Source organism: Myiozetetes cayanensis, unplaced genomic scaffold (assembly GCF_022539395.1).
Source record: "Myiozetetes cayanensis isolate MyiCay16 unplaced genomic scaffold, myiCay2020 scf5-8, whole genome shotgun sequence".
NCBI lineage: Eukaryota > Metazoa > Chordata > Aves > Passeriformes > Tyrannidae > Myiozetetes > Myiozetetes cayanensis.
The window spans coordinates 106,409,442-106,426,908 of record NW_026087742.1 but is presented as its reverse complement, the minus strand read 5'-3'; the positions used below and the strand labels follow the sequence as shown (position 1 = coordinate 106,426,908).

Below are 17,467 nucleotides of genomic sequence, written 5' to 3'. Positions count from 1 at the left end.
AAAGACAACAGTGACACGTAATACCCAAAATAGGTTATCCACTACAGGCAGTGTATTTATGAGCAGTCTATGAGCATGTCACAAGCTATGGTTGAGTAAGACTTTCAGGTTTCGAGGTATATCACTCTAGGATCACATTTTCTTTCCTTGCAATTGAGAGTAATAAAACTTTCAGAACTCTGTAAACCTTATCAAATGAAGATGAGGATTTGATCTGATGACATCTAATTTCTTTGAAATAATTTAGTTGTTAACTTGCTAAATTTTACTCTTATCACCTTAAGCATGTAAGCTGCTCATTTCAGTTAGATGGTGTCCAGACAGTGAGAATATTGCTGCCCATAAAATCAAGTGAAATGTCTGTATTTTGTCCTCATTAATTGAAAAAGCAATTATAATAATATCGACAATAATATAAACAAGGAATCCTCTTTAAAGTAAAAAGGACTTTCTGAGGTGCCTTCAGATTACCTTACAGAGAGACACAAATTATGTGACCAGCCTTTGATGGGAGGTAGTCTGGTCCATCCCAGAGTTTTTAAACACCCAAGGAGATTACTCTGTTGTAGAGGACAGTACATTATCAAATGGAACATCCCAGTCACTCAGCACTCTCAGCAGCTGCAGCAGCTGTAGGGAGGTTAGTCTGTTTAAGAACTACCCTGGAAAGCAGTTGAGATATAACACCGTACTTAAAACCTGTTGTCTGGGTGATAGGTGTGACTCCTTAAGAATAAAAACAAATGTAAAATCTGGAATTTGGCATGGGAGGATTTAAAAAAAAAAAAACAAAACTAAAGTTCTTATTTGTTAATGTTAGGTCAGTAGTCAGTGGGATATTCCAGCAGGTGATTTGAATCATTAATCACTTCTCAGATGAGTGGGTTTTTTACCCGATTATCCAGTAGTAAAAGGATCTGCTATGTGAAATTGCAGGTGTTTCTAGAATACTGTAGAAATAGAACACTGTATTTTGAGATTTCTCAATGTGCAGAATTATGCAAAAAAGGTTAGAATTTGACAATCTGATCATCTTTCCATAATAAGATGAGACTGGATGTGGCACTTAGTGCCATGGTCTAGTAACCGCAGCTGTAGTGGATCAAGGGTTGGACTTGATGATCTCAGAGGTCCTTTCCAACCCGGCTGATTCTATTATTCTGTGAATATTTCTGATTTGTATTATTTCTATCCACAGTCTGAAGTCCCCTTCATTAAAGCTGTGGCATGTAAATATGTCACCAAATACTCTCTAACCATCCTTTCCTCTGACTGTTCCTTTCCAGGGGCCCCAGGAGCTCTTCCACTGCATTTTTGTTTCAAACCATAAACAGATTCTGCTCTTGAGCATTTACATTTTTTTGTTCAAAGCTTGAAAGTTATCTTCTGAGCAAGGAGGAGAGGGAGTATTGTTAAACAACTTGGAAAAGTTGCCCAATGCACCAAGGGCGTTTCAGCCCTCTGACCACCCCGTTCGGATGACGAGGTGGTGCATACTTTCTAGGAGTGGGAGGGAAAGGGCTGGAGGAAAACTTGTGTGGTACACTGAGCTCCCCAGCCTGCTCCAAGATGATAAAAGCTTTGGAATCAAGGCTTAGTGGGTCCTTACTCTTTTAGTGGGCTGTTTGGGAAGGGAGATAGCATCATTTTTTTTCCCTTAGGACCCAGGAAGGAAAAAACCCACCAAGAACACACAGAAGGAGGAACTATTGGTATTTCCATGGGCCTTTTGAAGGTTACTGCTGCTTGAGCCTCCTTACTCCCTCCTCTGCTTGTTCCAAGCAGGAGCAACAGGCATGTGACCAGCCAGTGCCTTGTGCTGCTTCATTTGAGGTCCCCTCCCTCGCTGTTAGGGGTGACATTACATCCAGTACTCCCCAGCCCAGTGTCCAAGTCTCATTCCCTAACAGTCTTATGTTCTGTGATTCATTTAAATGGGGTCACATCAGCAAGGGAAGTGTTTTGAACCCAATTAGGAAGGGCTTGGGCTTCCTTCGTTGCTACACAGAACAGCATATTTGTAGCTCCAGGGGAGGAAAGACACCCCTGGCAGTTTTGTAGGCATTAGGAGTGGAAGAGGGAAATCATTAAGATCTGGTGACCTTAAATGACTGTCACCCCTTGGTAAGAGAGCTGTCCATCAGGAGCATGGGGGTGGTGGTATAAGGAAGGCAGAGGTGAGCAGTTGGCACAGGGACAGTGAGTGGGCACAGGCTGATCCTGGTAACAGCAGCGGAGGTGGGAGTGGAGGTGTGTGACGGCTCCACTTGGCCTGGACATGCAGAGCCAGAAGATCAGCATTGCTGCTACTTTCCCAAAACCTTAGATGAGAGTTCCAAATTGAGCTCCTGACATTGCTGATTTGTCATTTAGAGCAGATGCTTCTTGGCAGCTATGTCGTTAAGGTTGATAATAAATTCAGTGTGTATTACATATACAGGAAAATAGATGTAAACTGTAGCACTTCCAGGATTAAATGTCTTCATGGATTGTGCTTTCTGCCCTGATTGAGGCCTGAAATATGCATATCTATTTACTCACATTTCTGAAAATGTAAATAATAAATATATAAGCATTTTTCAGAATACTCAGAGAAAATTTAGGGAAAGCTTCTTCATTTTTGTCAAATGGTAGCCATAATATTATTTTCCAGAATATGAGTGCAGATTTACAGCAAGGGTACAAAATGTAACTGAAGTCATGATATGTTTGTGAGAGACTGCTTTATTAATTTCTCTTTATGACAAATTAAGTGGCTTTATTTAAACTGCTCGTTGTATTCTACACCACAGAAAGACCTGTTAGGATGACTGTGAGGGAGAGGGAGCTGGCAGGAGCAATACACAGGAGAACTGCCCATTAAAAAAGTGTATGAAGCTGTGCAAAGAAAAAGAAATTATATACAAAGCTGAAACTTTCTTTTCTGCTCTAAGACATGTTTCAGAAATGTTCCACAGCTTTTATTAAGGTATATAGAACTGAATTATCATACCTCATATAGCTCATTCAGAACAGCTTAATTAAAATTAATGTAATTGAGACTATATTCCCTTTGCTGCCTATTCCTGTACAGCATTAAAAATGATGTTGGGATAGTTATACCCAAGTTACCACATTTCAAACAGCTTTATAGCACCTCAGCTCATATGCCAGCAAGGAACTGTTTTGTGTTTCCCTGTTTTTCATCCTTTCTCTAAGAGTCTGCCAGGCTTAGAGGCAGCTTATTGAGCTAAACAGACCTTTATTTTGAGCCACTACATTTTTTTTCCTAATGTTCTTTTTGTATTTACATAGTAGTTAAAATTTTCTAAACAATTTCCCATCATTAATTCCTTAGGCTCCATGGGTTTCATCAGTAAATTAAATGCACTCAGCAGTGTTGTCGGGTGCTGAAACTGCCTGGCACAAGCAGTGAGTGCATTTCTGTGCTAGAAAACACTTAAATTACAAGATGCCAAGCAATCCCTTGGGAATGATCCCTAGGCTGCACAGGACTGTCTGTGCCTAGGAATTAGTTGGGTAGGTGACAGGACCAGGAGCGTTCCAGCAGCCAACTGGTTTTCCAGCAGTGAGGTTGGCTGTGCACAAGCTTGTCCCCTGCCCACCCCTTGGTTCCCAGTGCAGCCACTGGCAGTGCCCCTTGGAAAACAGCTTCTCTGCTCTGGTTTGGCGTCTTTGTCCCTACAGTGTCCTGGGAGGTTTTGCAAGTCGTGGTTAAACTGTTCAGTGGGGGCTTGTGCTGATGTTCTTATTTAGTTAGGTGTATGAGGACAGCTCTAGGAAAAGTCATGCGAGACAGTGCATTCCTAGTGGAGTGCCATTCCCTGGAATGCTGCCCCAGCCTACCAGCTCCCTGCCGTTTTGCAGGTGGGAACTGGGAACTCACCTGGCTGGGTGAGCTGGCTTCTCTCCAGGAAGACTCTGCATCTCAGGGCATGGCTGGGGCCTGCTAAGGCAGAAAGCACAAAGGTTTAATTGGAAATTTTTAAGGGGTTTTTTTTGGTGTTGTTTGGTTTGTTGTTTTTGGGTTTTTTTCTAGCAGTAGCTGAAAGTCACCTGTTTTTTCCTGGGCAGAGCTCTTCTCTTGGGGCTGCCTGCACTCAGTCTGGCCGGTGCATTAGGCAGACAAGGAGGAGTTTCAGGGTCTTATCTCCCTCACAGTGCCTTTGGTGTGAAAGGCTCTGTGGCATTTTCAGACACAGGGCTACAGTCTATGATGTTGTGCTTTCAAGTGCACTTAAGTTCAGTGCCTTTGAACGAAAGGAAGTAACACTTCAGGATTTAGTGTTTTCTTTTTGGATGGTTGATTGTCAAGATTTGAGGGCTTTAGCCCATAGAGTTTTGAACTTTTTCCTCTATTCTTTTAACCAATAAGTATAATCTTGTGGTTCAACTTAGCAACGTCTTTGTGAGTCTGGTTATTTGTAAGGTGTAAAGCTGATCTGTTATTTTGATATTGCCCCCCAACAGCTGACCTGAACAACGTCAGGTTCTCGGCGTACAGGACTGCCATGAAACTCCGCAGGCTGCAGAAAGCCCTCTGCCGTAAGTAATCTGTTTGTGCCTCACCTGCTGCCAGGAAGGCTTCATGACTGATGCACAAGTTTATTCACAGCTTTCAGAAGCAGAAAAGTGCTCCCACACATACCCCTGCTCTGCCTGGTGCATGGAAACCTCCAACCTGAAGGGTCTTTGCTGCCTTCGGTTTGTATGGTCCTTGCAAAACCAAAGTGCTGGGGATATGCAGACCTGTCCCTTGTAAGACAGAGCAGCGGATCAGAAACAAAAGTTAACATCCCCTGCATATTTCTTACCTTTACACAGCGTCCTGTGTCAGCCACAGCTTTACAGGGGAAAGGAACACAATTGTAGCATGTTGGGAACATTGAGAGCCTTGAGTGAAATAATCACTCCACAACTGGAGTTGCTAATGTTTTGTTAAGTTGAATCTTGAGCCCTGAGGGGTTATTGCCTTTAAATGAGATCATCACAATAAACATTTAGCTTCATTTTTCCCCAGCTTTCGTTTGTGTTGAGAAGTCTCTCATCAGCTGTACATTAGTGGTGTGCATGTTCTAACACCTTAATTCTCCCAACTGCCGTATGGTATTCTACTTGTCACTAGAGTTACATTTCCTTTTCAGCTTATTGTAACTTGATAGCTAAATAATTTGCTCAGAGTTTTCTTGATAAGCCAGTCAGTTGCCAAAACAAGCAGTTTATTAGGCAGTCCAATTGTGAGGATTATTAAAATATTTTAACATTCACTATCTGGCATTTAATTACAGGGTTAAATGTCTGACACAGTTGCAAATGTCTCAACTGTTGATTTATCTCAAGTTTGGATTTGTGCTCACATGCTTTCTGGAACTTTGTCAAACCTCGGTATTTTTGTGTATGTTTACTTTTAGGCTTATAAGCATGGGTGAATTCCATTAAAGAACAGACTTAATTTCTGAATGTATTAAAAATTAGGGGAAAAAAAGAGGAAAAAATAAAAAATAGATGACAACTTTTGTAACATAATGAAAGATTTCAACGGTAATGCAGTGACAAAGAAGGAATTATGATGATCAGAAATAGAGGTATCTTTCCATGGTACAGCACTTCTGCCACACTCACTGTGGAAACCTGGTATAAGGACACAGGAGTGACATGCAGTGAAAAATATTCATAATTAGTGCAGCAATGAAGTAAGAAACTAAAATTTTTGGAATTGCAAGTTTCACTAGCTGGCAGTGCACAAGTGTAACTCGTAACAGGTTTTTATGACTGGAAGTGCAAAACTTTGCATTCCATTTTATTTGTATTAGAATTATAGAATATCCTGAGCTAGGAGGGACCTGAAAGGATCATTGAAGTCCAACTCGTGGCCCTGCATAGGACAGCCCCAAGAATCACACCATGTGCCTGAGAGCATTGTCCAAACGCTTCCTGAAATCTGGCAGGCCTGATGCTGCCACTAGGTACTGTGGCCGCATCCCTGGGGAGCCTGTTCCAGTGTTCAACCACCCTCTGAATGAAAAACCTTTTCATATTATCCAACCTAAATTTCCCCTGACACAGCTTTATATTCCCTTGGGTCCTGTCACTGGTCACCACAGAGAAGAGATCAGTGCCTGCCCCTCGTCTTCCCCTGACGAGGAAGTTGTAACTGCGATGAGTTCTCCCCTCAGTCTCCTCCAGGCTGAACAGATCAATTGTTTTCAGCCACTGCTCATACAGGTTCCCCTCCAGGCCCTTCACCATCTTCGTTGCCCTCCTTTCGATGCTCTATAAGAGCTTAATATCTCTCTTATATTGCAGTGCCCAGAACTGCACACAGTATTCAAGGTGAGGCCACCCCAGTGCAGAGCAGAGCAGGGCAATCCCCTCCCTCGACTGGCTGACCTGATGCCCCCAGGACATGGTTGGCCCTTCTGGCTGCCAGGGCACTGCTGACTCATATTCAACTCACAAGTCCCTTTCCATGACATTGCTCTCCAGCCTCTCATTCCCCTCTCTGTATGTACCTCCAGGGTTGCCCCATCCCGGGTGCAGAATCCAGCACTTGTCCATGTTAAATATCATGCAGTTCGTTGATTGCCCAGCCCTCACTTTGTTGAGGTCTCTCTGCAGGGCCTCCATGCCTTCAAGGGAATCAGTAGCTCCTCCCAATTTAGTGTCATCAACAAGCTTAGTATACCTTCAAGTCCTGCACTGAAGTCATTTATGAAGATGTTGAGGAGCACTGGCCCTGGAATGGAGCCCTGCAGAACCCCGCTAGGGAGAGGTCACCAGGCTGATGTCATCCCATTCACTATCACCCTCTGTGCTTGACCCGGGAGCCAGCTGCTCACCCACCACATGATGTGTTTATCCAGCTGTGTGCTGGACGTTTTGTCCAGAAGAATATTGAGAGACGAAAAGCTTTACTGAAATCCTAAAAGATTACACCAAGTGCTTTTGCTTGGTCAACTAGGTGGGTTACCTTGTCCTAAAAGAAAATTAAGTTTGTGAAGCAGGCCTTTGCCCTACGGCCTGTGGGAAGGACTCACGTTGGAGCAGTTTATGGAGGACATGTGGGAGGGACCCCTCACGGGAGCAGGGAAAGAGTGTGAGGAATCCTCCCTCTGAGGGGGAAGCAATGGCAGAAACAACATGTGATGAACTGGCACAGCCCCCATTCCCTGTTCCCGCTGTTCCCCTGCACTGCTGCAGGGGAGGAGGTAGAGAATTTGGCAGTGAAATTGACCCTGGGAAGAAGAGAGTGGTTGGGGGATGTGTTTTTAAGATGTAAGATTTATCTCTCGTTATCCTGCTCTGCTTTGATTGGTAATGAATTCAGTTAATTCCCCCAAGTCGGGTCTGTTTTGCCTGTGTCAGTAACTGGTGAGTGATATCTCCCTGTCCTTATCTCGACCCATGAGCTTTTCGGTGTATTTTCCCTCCCCTGTCCAGCTGAGCAAGGGAGTAACAGAGCAGCTTTGGTTGGTATCTGGCATCCAGCCAGGGTCAGTCAACCTGCTACAACTTTGCCATGTGGAATTGTAATTATGTGCTGCAGTCAGTTCATCTCTTGAGGTTACACTTAGGTAAATTTTCAGAGAATTGATGCTTTTAGAGACATGCAGTGGCGCTGACACTGATTACTCTAGCACATTCTTCATACTTGTATCTAAGGAGAAGTATTTAAGGAATTTGGTTAGCAGCCTTTGTTCTTACAAATATTTTTGCCTGGAGACACCATCATTGTATTTGTGTATTCTATCATTTCAGTGTCGCTTCTGAACTAAGTTTAATTAGTTAAAAAAAAAAAAAAAAAACTCAACTCATTACAAAATTCTTTTCCTGCATTTTGGCACTAGTAGAATTGGAGCACAGTGCTGGATTTCAGGGCTCCTACACCTACGCAAAACCAAAATCCCACTTGAAGTAGGTGCAGCTTTCAGCTCTGTTCATTTCAGTTTTAAAATTGCAGGATTTTATATATTCTTTTCTGCTTCATAGAAAGCAGAGCAGTTTTGTCTACTGAGGAGCACTCTAAAAATGTGTGCACAGTAGAAGGCCTGCAGAAATAAAGGTTCAGCCTATTTCTCAGTAACAAGAATAGAAACATTTTTTTAAAAAGAACTAACTTGAGTTATTTTCAGTTCGTAAATCAGCCCAATGAACATTAAGACACTAGGATATTAAACCTAGAGAAGAATATAGAAAATAACAATCGTTAACAAATAAATACTTGTGTACTCTGTTACCTTAGAAGAATCTAATCTAATGTGACTCTTATCATCCCAGCCTTCAAAATTATTGTGAGCATGCCAGGTGTAGCTATTGCACCAGGGTTTTTTTTAATGTATGCTTTTCTTTGATAATCACATCAAAGCGTGATGACTTTCTTGTTTTGCTACTTTTAAAGATCTGATCTTCGAGTGCAAACCACATCAGAACATTATGATCTAAATAAAATGAGATGTATTTTCAAACATTTCTTGGAGATGCAGCAAAAGAAAATGTCCAAGAACTTCTGTTAAGGGTCTTTTTCCCTTTAATTTTATACAGGCTATATTAAATACATTTTTTTTACTGTATCAACCAACAGCAGCAGGTTACAGAGGAGATGATTTGTGTTCTGGGAAGACCATTAATACTTTTTATCACCAGCCATATGTTGAGTTTTCTCTAAGTTGAGCTTGTGCCCTCCACAGTGTACTTTCTTCTGCCTATAAATTGTCACTTCTGTCCTTCAGCTGGTTACTTATTCTAAGTTGTCTTTTAGCCTTTTCCTGCAATTTGGCCACAGGTTGATGTCTTGTTACAAACATCTTAACATTTTTTATATTGCCTTAGAGGCCAAAGAAGTATTTATATAAAGGACTTAGACTTCAAAATAAGCTAGAAGCCACTGCTTACACAAATTTTGGAGTCAGTTTTGGGAATTTAAATATAAAAGAGTAAAAGAGTGGCAGATAACCCACGAAAAGTGCGAAGTATTAAGTGGTATGGTTTATTTCAATTAAGGCTTTTCAAATCACTGAATGGCACCAAATAGTCATCTCTTCAATACACATCTGACTGTGCAGCCTGTCTTTTGAAAGTTGGTCTTTCATGGGACCTCCATATTTGCTTCTAGGAAAGAAATGCATAGTTTCATCCTCTGGGAGGGGACCCCTCCACATTCCTTCAGTCTTTGTGGGAAAGATGCAGGGGGAGCTTAACGTGGCCAAGGCCAGAGCCTTCCTTTTTCCTTTAAAAGAGGTTCCCTAAAGCGGAGCACAGTGGCAAGCACTTTCTGCTTGTTAGGAGATGATCATGTGTTATTAACTTCAGGATAGGACAGGAGGTTGATGAAGAGTGGGCTGAAAGACTTTTCAAAATATGCTGCTTATTAGTGGGAAAAGCTTTCACAAAGTGGAATGACCCATGTTTAGCAGTAGCTGCATATATAATTAAGCTGTCACTCAGATGCCTGAGGGGTTCATTTAATTACCGTTGATTCGTAGTCTCAGAGGAACTGAGAGTTCAGTCTAAAGCTCAGAGTTATAGGTGTTGAGAGGGCTGTGCTCTATTTTCAACTTGACTAATAAATTCTTAGAAGAAAAACATCTTTCTGAGACTGTCAGAAACGGATCTGATGCTTTTGTGGGATATAACAGTGACCTTAGAATAGACATACCTTGTATGCTACTAGATTAAACATAACATTCCAAAATACTTTCTTTTAATAAATATCTATATGCTAATGTGAAAAAAAGCTAAAATTCCAATAAACCCCTTCACAAAATCGTAGAATCAAAGTGAAATTTCTTGGTTTAATAATAGGGATAGCATTCCAAGCTTTCCTTATTCAGTCTAGCACTAGGTATGTCAGGCCCCAGAGGATGAAATTTTCAGAAGTGCTTAAGGGATTTAGTAGCAGAAGTAAGTCCCTATTGATTTCCAATAAAAGGTATAGTCCTGAAATTCTTTTGGCAATTATGAAATCCCAGCATACTGTCCATGCAGCATAACCAATCAGCCCTGTGGGCAGCTAAGGTGTTTCTGATCTCCCACTGGGACATCAAAGGGGCAGTTTCATCCCTGGTAAAATAGGATACTCAAGTGTGAATTTGGCAAATGTGCCTTTAAGCAGGATCAAGTTCTAAAAAAATTCCTGTATGGTGTTCTGCATTTAGCTTCTGCACATTATGGAGGTTTTTTGACATTAAGATGTTGCTTACCAGAACTCAAGGAGCACATTTTTGTTCCAGTGAAAGAAAAACTGGTCTTGCAGTTGGGTCAGTTCATTTTCCAGTTTTGTGAAGAATTTCCTGGATGATTTTGGGCAGTTCATTTTGGACCAGATGCTACTCCCTTGGGTCATATTGAATCATGCTACACTTTGTGACTGCTCGTGGTATGAGCAGGATTAACAGCATCTGGGCTTTAACATCCCCATTGCTCACACTCTGGAAATTCAGTGCAAGGAGTTGCAAAGGGTTTTCATATAGCAGCAGGAAGACCTGTGTTAAGATCTGTCCTTTTTCTGATTTCCTTTGTTCTTATTCCTGTTTCACTTTGTAAACCAACATCCCATAATTTCATGTCCCCCTAAGTGTGATGCTGCTGGTGATATTAGTATGCAGGGTTAAAAGCTGTTTTACCTTGGACATCCTAATTTCAAAACGCAGGTGACTTCAATTGGAATGAAAACCAAGTTTTTAAATGTCTGTGACAAAAAACTATTGTATGTTGACTAATATATTTAAATGTGTCTTACTTAATGTCATAAAGGTATTTATAACTGTAAATACTCTTCAGAATTAAAAATGGATAAATGTAATTAAGAAATAATAAACCAGACCATTTAATGTTTCTGGAACCTTCTTTTCCCTGTTCTCACCAGAGCAAAAAGTAACAGAGAGGTTAATCACAGTTCAGTTGTTATTTGTTTGTGTATTCCTTGTGGAGTTTGGTTCAGTTGAAATCCCTGGACTTCTGTAAGAAATGGACAGCATATCTCAGGAAAGCTGATGACCTGTACTGTGTTGAGAGCATGCTTGGTGAATGCAGTAATCAAATATTAGCCTGTCTATCTGTAGGAATATAAAGCATGAAATATATAATGTTTACTTACATAGTAATTTATGTGTAATGTTTCCGTAGGATCCAAGATCCTATTAGGTACTTTACAGCTAAAAATGAAAGAGATACACACTGGTCTCTAAGGCCATAGCTGAATAAACAGTGCATTTGTAGGAGTCTTGAAACCAATCTTGTATATGACTTTTAGAGGACGTCCTTTGGCCCAACCAGTAAGCTAAGTAAAGAGTGCTATTTACATTTAGGGTAATACAACCACTGTTTCTCTTCAGTCTTTATTGGGATTTATTTTTTTAATTCTAACAGTGGATCTCCTGAGTCTGTCTGCTGCATGTGATGCCTTGGACCAGCACAACCTCAAACAAAATGACCAGCCGATGGATATTCTGCAGATCATTAACTGCTTGACCACCATTTACGATCGACTGGAACAAGAGCACAATAACCTGGTCACCGTTCCCCTTTGTGTGGACATGTGCCTCAACTGGCTGCTGAATGTCTACGACACGTATGTCTGGGTGCTCTGGACTTGGGGTGCTTGGGAGCTTTCCCGATAGCAGGAGTGGGGAAGGGGGGAAGGGGTAACGAGCTCCTCTGCCTCATTAGCACGTGGGTGGCTTGGAGCTGAAAAAAAGGGGTAGTTGAAGTGAAAGTTTAATAAACCTAATAAGTCTAATGGTTTAATGGCTGCATTTAGCTGAATCAATACAGCCCTTGGTTAGGCTTACAATCCTAGATTTATTAAGCCAAACAGTGAGAGAGCTGGAAAACAGAACTTTTTAAGCTTCTATGTTTGGACCAATTTGTGTGTTCAGGCCAATTCTGTGACTGCATGTCCTCAGTAGGTCATGGCTTTGTGTGGCTTTTTAATTTATTTAGATAAAGAAGTTCAAGAGAACTATCAAGAAGCAACAGAATGAACATCATCATATAAACTCTTGTACGCATCTGTACTTCTGGTGTTAAATCTTTTCAAATATGTCAATTTTCTATAGTTTTCAATCTGTCATTCTTGTTCAAAGATGGAAGAGGCTCATCTCTGATCTGATGTGCTTACAACCCTTAGCAGTCAGGAGATTTGAGAAATACTTAAATCAAAATTCAATTTTAAGAAGTGTACCCATAAGTGTAAATACAACAGACTCAATTTACCTGAAGAAAATTTATGGGGTTTCCTATTCATTGGGCTAATGATGTTGCTCACAGTGCATAGGCAGATTCCAACACACATTTGTAATCTAGTTTTAGAATAAGCCATTATATTTTTATTTGGTGAATTAAGTGAAAAAAAAAGTTATTGTAAGTCTATGGCTTGCACTTTTAAGGTTTTTGTCAGCCACTTGCAGCCAGACATGCTCATCACTGGTAGAATAAACATTTACCTATAGAAATGGGATAATTACTGTATTTCCATTGATATTTTGAACAATACTGAAGTGGCATAACATTGTTGTTCCATCCAGCACTGGATCTTCAGTGATCACCTGCAAAAAACAAAAATACAGATTTGTACAGATCCTGTTTTTCTACGGGATCACCTCCAATAAGCCAGTTGTTTGTGGCATCTTCTGTAGCAGCTGCAGTACCCTGTGAAATGGATTACCCAGATTACATTATATTTCTTGTAGTGTACCAGTGCAGAATGGGGCTATATTCATTTAAGAGCCAGGTTTTATTTCTTTAATCTGCTTTGGCTTTCACAGAACTCTGATCCACTCCTGAGTTATCATCAACCATAAATAACATATAAACGAAGACACACAGTTTGTGAAAAACAAAAAAATGTGCTAGGGGTGTTAATCTATATCAGCCACATCAGAAGCAGAGATGGAACTAAAGGTCATTCCACAGGCTGCTCCTAAGCTGAACCGTCCGGTTTAGCTTTGCCATGTCCAGTCTGGTTTTCTTCGTGTTGCACTGTACTGCAAGTACAACATTAGAAATTATAATTGTCTGCCTCCAGGCAATTCTCAGGGTGTGCTAGGGAGCTGCACATTGCAGGACACAATGAAACACAGAGGTGTTTTATGCATGAGGAAAGCTTGTAGCTATTTTACCTAAATTCAAGTTTGAATTACACTGGTAAGAGAGATGACCTTGGGGTTGCACGTGTTTAGTTTTCATTGTAAACTTAATAGGCAGAGATCAACCGAAGTGCATAGCAGTACCGGAGACATTTAATTAAATGTACTGAATCTTTACTTTTCTTATAATTGAAAACTGTCATTTGTAAAGATATTAATCAAATTCACAGTCAATGACTGATCTAATTATGGGCACATCTCTGCAAATCCAGCTCGTTTCAGATTTGTTTTAATTGATCAGTCACTCATGCTCATTTGCAGTAGCATGCTAAATTATTGGTTTGACTTGGGAGGAGAGGAGAGTGAACTGAACAACTCATGATTCATACAAGTTTCAATTTAATATGCCTTGCAGAGAAATCATCATTCTACATTCTTCTCTTGTATAATTTGCATGAGCCTGGTATTCATCAGGAGGAGTTTCTCAGGGCACAGATTATAATTAATTTGGAAAAGATTTGAGGGAGAGGAGTAAGAGGAGTGGAGTGTGGAAAGCATAGGTGAACAACAAATGCTTATTCATGATGGAAAACAAAAGATTCTTTAGTAAAAGGTAGCAAATTCTAAATTTGGCTTTGTTCACCAGTTTGTGTCTGCACCTTTTTAGGATTTGCAGGGGAGATGTGTGGGTAAATGAGAACCACTGGCTCCACAACACTTTCACAGGATTAAAAAGACAACTTGCATCTTTGTGGAATGGTGCAGCCTGATGCATGACCATGGCATACCTCTGTATGATTTATCTTACTCCCAATGGTGGTCTGACTGGTGATGCTTCAAAGCTGTTGATAAGGCTCTGCTTCAAAAATGTTGGGTTTAGGCACTAGCTTCCTATTTTGTATATGTCTTCGCTTGCAATAGATGTTACAAATTTGAAATGCCATCAGAAATAAAAGTCTGGGGGCGAATCCAGCAACTGGAAGTAAATAGAGTTAAACCAGATGACTGAGAGAAGATGTGAAGGTTTGTCGCTGCACTGCCTGCAGCTCAGAGGAGGATGTTGTTCTCACAGTCACATTAAAAAGCAAAAGTAGTAGCATGAGCATGTTACAAGGCAGTACTGAGTGTGAGGGGGAGGCTGACCAGAGGCAGCAGGGGGGACTGACTGGAGTGAGTGTTCCAGCCCATGGCGCTGCACAGCACAGGTTTGAGTGCGGTGAAGAGGAGCTCAGAAACCACACCACAGTGTTAATGGCATAACTGCCTTGCCATGCCTCCCTGCCTGCCATGATTTTTAGGCAAGTCTCATCATTCACCTGAATGTCTTGCAAGTGTCTCTGTCGCTGCATCCTGCTGGCAGAGGCTGCTTTTTGTGCTTGGCTCCCTGTTGCCTTTTCAAACAAGTCAGGGCAGGGCTGACAGACAGTAAGCAAAGACTTCTTAAAAACGACTGCTACGTCACATTTCTAGTGAAAGTGAAGCTGTGTTGTCTTTAGCAAAGGGACTGGTTTGCTGTTCTGTCAGGAACCTTGTCTTCTCTGAGAATTGCTCAGCAGCAGTTCACAGAGAAGCCTGTTCAAATAAGCATAGGGTAAAGGCTCTTCACTCGCTTTTGTCCGAACAAAGGGGATTATTTCTAGTAGAAAGCAATTATTTCTAGTAGAAATGGATACAACAGTACAGACCAGTTCAGCTATGCCTGTGAAGCCACAACCATGTTTTATATTTCGTTTCTAGCTTATCTAATAACCGCCCAGCTTGTGGTCTGCAACATGGTTCTCTGTGGGACTTAATTTAGGAAGGCACACAGTACTGCAGTGAACTTGGTTGCAGTAAAGAAATCGTGGTATGAATGGACCGTATTACCAGCCAATGTTTCTTTTCCATTAGGGGTCGAACAGGAAGGATCCGTGTCTTATCCTTCAAAACTGGTGTTGTATCCCTTTGTAAAGCACACCTGGAAGATAAATATAGATGTAAGTCAATGTAATTATTTTGGTTTTACCTCACGTTTATATTCTTGTTTTGTTCCTCCTTTTATTTATTGCGTAAACATTTAAATAGCATACAAAGTCATTGTTTTAGATATTCTAGATGCAAAGTGTGTTAATTTGTTCCACCTTTTAAGTTATTTATTCAGTAAGGTTTTTGGTATTTTAGCACAGTGGTCTCCAAACATTTTTGATCACACCCCTACCAGTAAAAAATTTTTGAGCATGAGATGTATATCTATTTATAAATTATATACATGTAGCTGTGTATTAATATGTTGTCTGCATTATAAAACACACAAAAAATAAAACAATAGAAAGAATGTGATAAAGACTGAATAAACACTATTTTGAAAATTTTAACTTGATCTGTTTAATAGCACCAAAAAATATTTCCATACTGCAACCTAATGAATTATTTTGAACACTCCCTGGGGCACAAGAAACCCTTTTTGGAGACCACTCGTTTGGCACACCTTTATACACAAAAATGCATGTCTACAGTACACTTGCATTACACTATTTTCAAATATATTAACTTTTTAAAATGTTTTTTCACTTTGTGATCAGTCTTATTATGTACATTGTGTTTAAATATAGTTGTTACCATTAAAAATATATTAAAGGTGTGCAAATTATGCATATTTTAATAGACAAAATACTTGAAAAAATTCCACTAGAAGTCTTATTTTTACCTGACTAGTGAATCAGTTCATTAATGAGACTAGGATCCAAAAAAGAACTGGTAAATGTAATTCTCAAGAGTAACTTTCTTGCTAAATTAACTAGTATCGCTCATTCATGCATTTAAAAAAAAACACAAAAAACTGAACCTTTAGGATTTGACCCAATGCCATAGCAGTTCTTCATCAATTGTTATCTTTTATTCTCTACTAATGAAAGCTGAAGAACTCTAAAGAGAAAAGAGACAGTACCAACAACAGAGTCTGTGCGTGAATATGTATAATTGGATCAGATTTTAGGGCAATCACAATGAATGTCACAGATTTCTAGATATCCTATGTGAGTGTTGTGAAAAAATATTCAGAAAATCTTTTAAGAAAATTACTCAGTACAGGTATTTTTCAAAATGATATTTCACTGCGGATTATGAAAGTTATAAAGGAAAGCATTTATTCATATTTTAGATTCTCCTGCAGTGTATATGCATGGTAATGCATAACCTATTGTGTGTCCTGTAACCTTCTCGAGGTTATAGGACACTTGATGTTTTAATGATGGGGAAATCAAAAGCTGAATAGTTGTGAGAGAGGAAGGAATTGTGCCTGTCAGGCTGTGGTCTGACTTTGCCATCCATGCTGAGGTCATAGTGCAGTTGCTGTTAGTATTGCTGCAAGTATGCAATGAGTTGCAGCCCTTACAATTTTTTCCCTCATTTGTGCAGCAGAGCAGAGTTAGTTGTGTTAGAGCACAAGTCTTCAGGCTCGCAGAGGTGATGGAAGGTTTCATCCCAAAATGATTTATGTAAAACTAGACTTTGCAAGAGTGAAATTCATGTAATTAAAATATAATCTTTTTTCTATCCATTCCTTTATTCCTTTGGAAGAAAACAGGTATCAAAGCAGCAGTAGGAAAGTTATCTTGAGTAGTGCTGAAGCACCTTTATAATTGCATCCCTAGTGTTGCGTGAAATATTAAGGTGGCTCCAAAAAAAGAACATTATTTTATTCTAGACTTCTTTTGCTCTTTTATTTTTTGAAAAGTAGGGAGAATTTATTCAGGCAACATATTGGCAACAGAGATGTTACCAAATAAATATTTCAGTTAATGCTAGCTGGTTTTTCTTCTTCATATAAATTCTATAAGCTCCTCAATGTACACATAGTATAAATAATTCCCACCAAATTAAATTGATCTTATGAAGTGATAATAATTCTATCCTGTAAGGATTCTTTTCCAGAATGCTGCAGTAACAGAACATGGCTTCAAGTGACATTTCACTTCAGAAGTGAAAAATTAATATGATATTAATATTACTGGTGGATGACAGGTTCTGTCATACATTTTTTTTCTTTTATTTTAGAAATTCTCTTGAATTAAAAGATTATGATATATAAAAATTTAGGAGCTCTTGTTTATCATTTCAACTCATCCAAAGGAGAAATGGATTCTCTAAGTTTTACATTGATTGCTAAGAGTTGAAAAGGGTGCTTTCTGTTGCATGAAATTATTTTACTGTTAAAAAATATTTTTAAAACATCTATGCTGAGGCTCAAAGGTTGTTTCTGATTAGTTGTGTTACAGAGTCACAGCTTCTATCGTCCATAACATCACAGGTGCTGCCTTAGAATGACCTTTCTTCCCGGGTGCAATACAAGCCAGTAATACTATTAAACATTATCACTAGACTGCGTATTTCATAGGAAAACA

At 39.9% G+C, this 17,467-nt stretch overlaps 1 protein-coding gene across 15 annotated transcripts in view; it reads left to right on the top strand.

Annotated features, from left to right (window-relative positions):
- DMD (dystrophin) overlaps positions 1-17,467 on the top strand; it is a 1,047,400-nt gene that overhangs the window by 977,609 nt on the left and 52,324 nt on the right. For all 15 annotated transcript variants that reach the window (XM_050333288.1, XM_050333286.1, XM_050333290.1 and 12 more), the window contains 3 exons: positions 4,471-4,545; positions 11,368-11,569; positions 14,976-15,061. In XM_050333288.1, the coding sequence (XP_050189245.1) occupies positions 4,471-4,545; positions 11,368-11,569; positions 14,976-15,061 (363 nt within the window). The remainder of the gene's footprint in view (positions 1-4,470; positions 4,546-11,367; positions 11,570-14,975; positions 15,062-17,467) is intronic.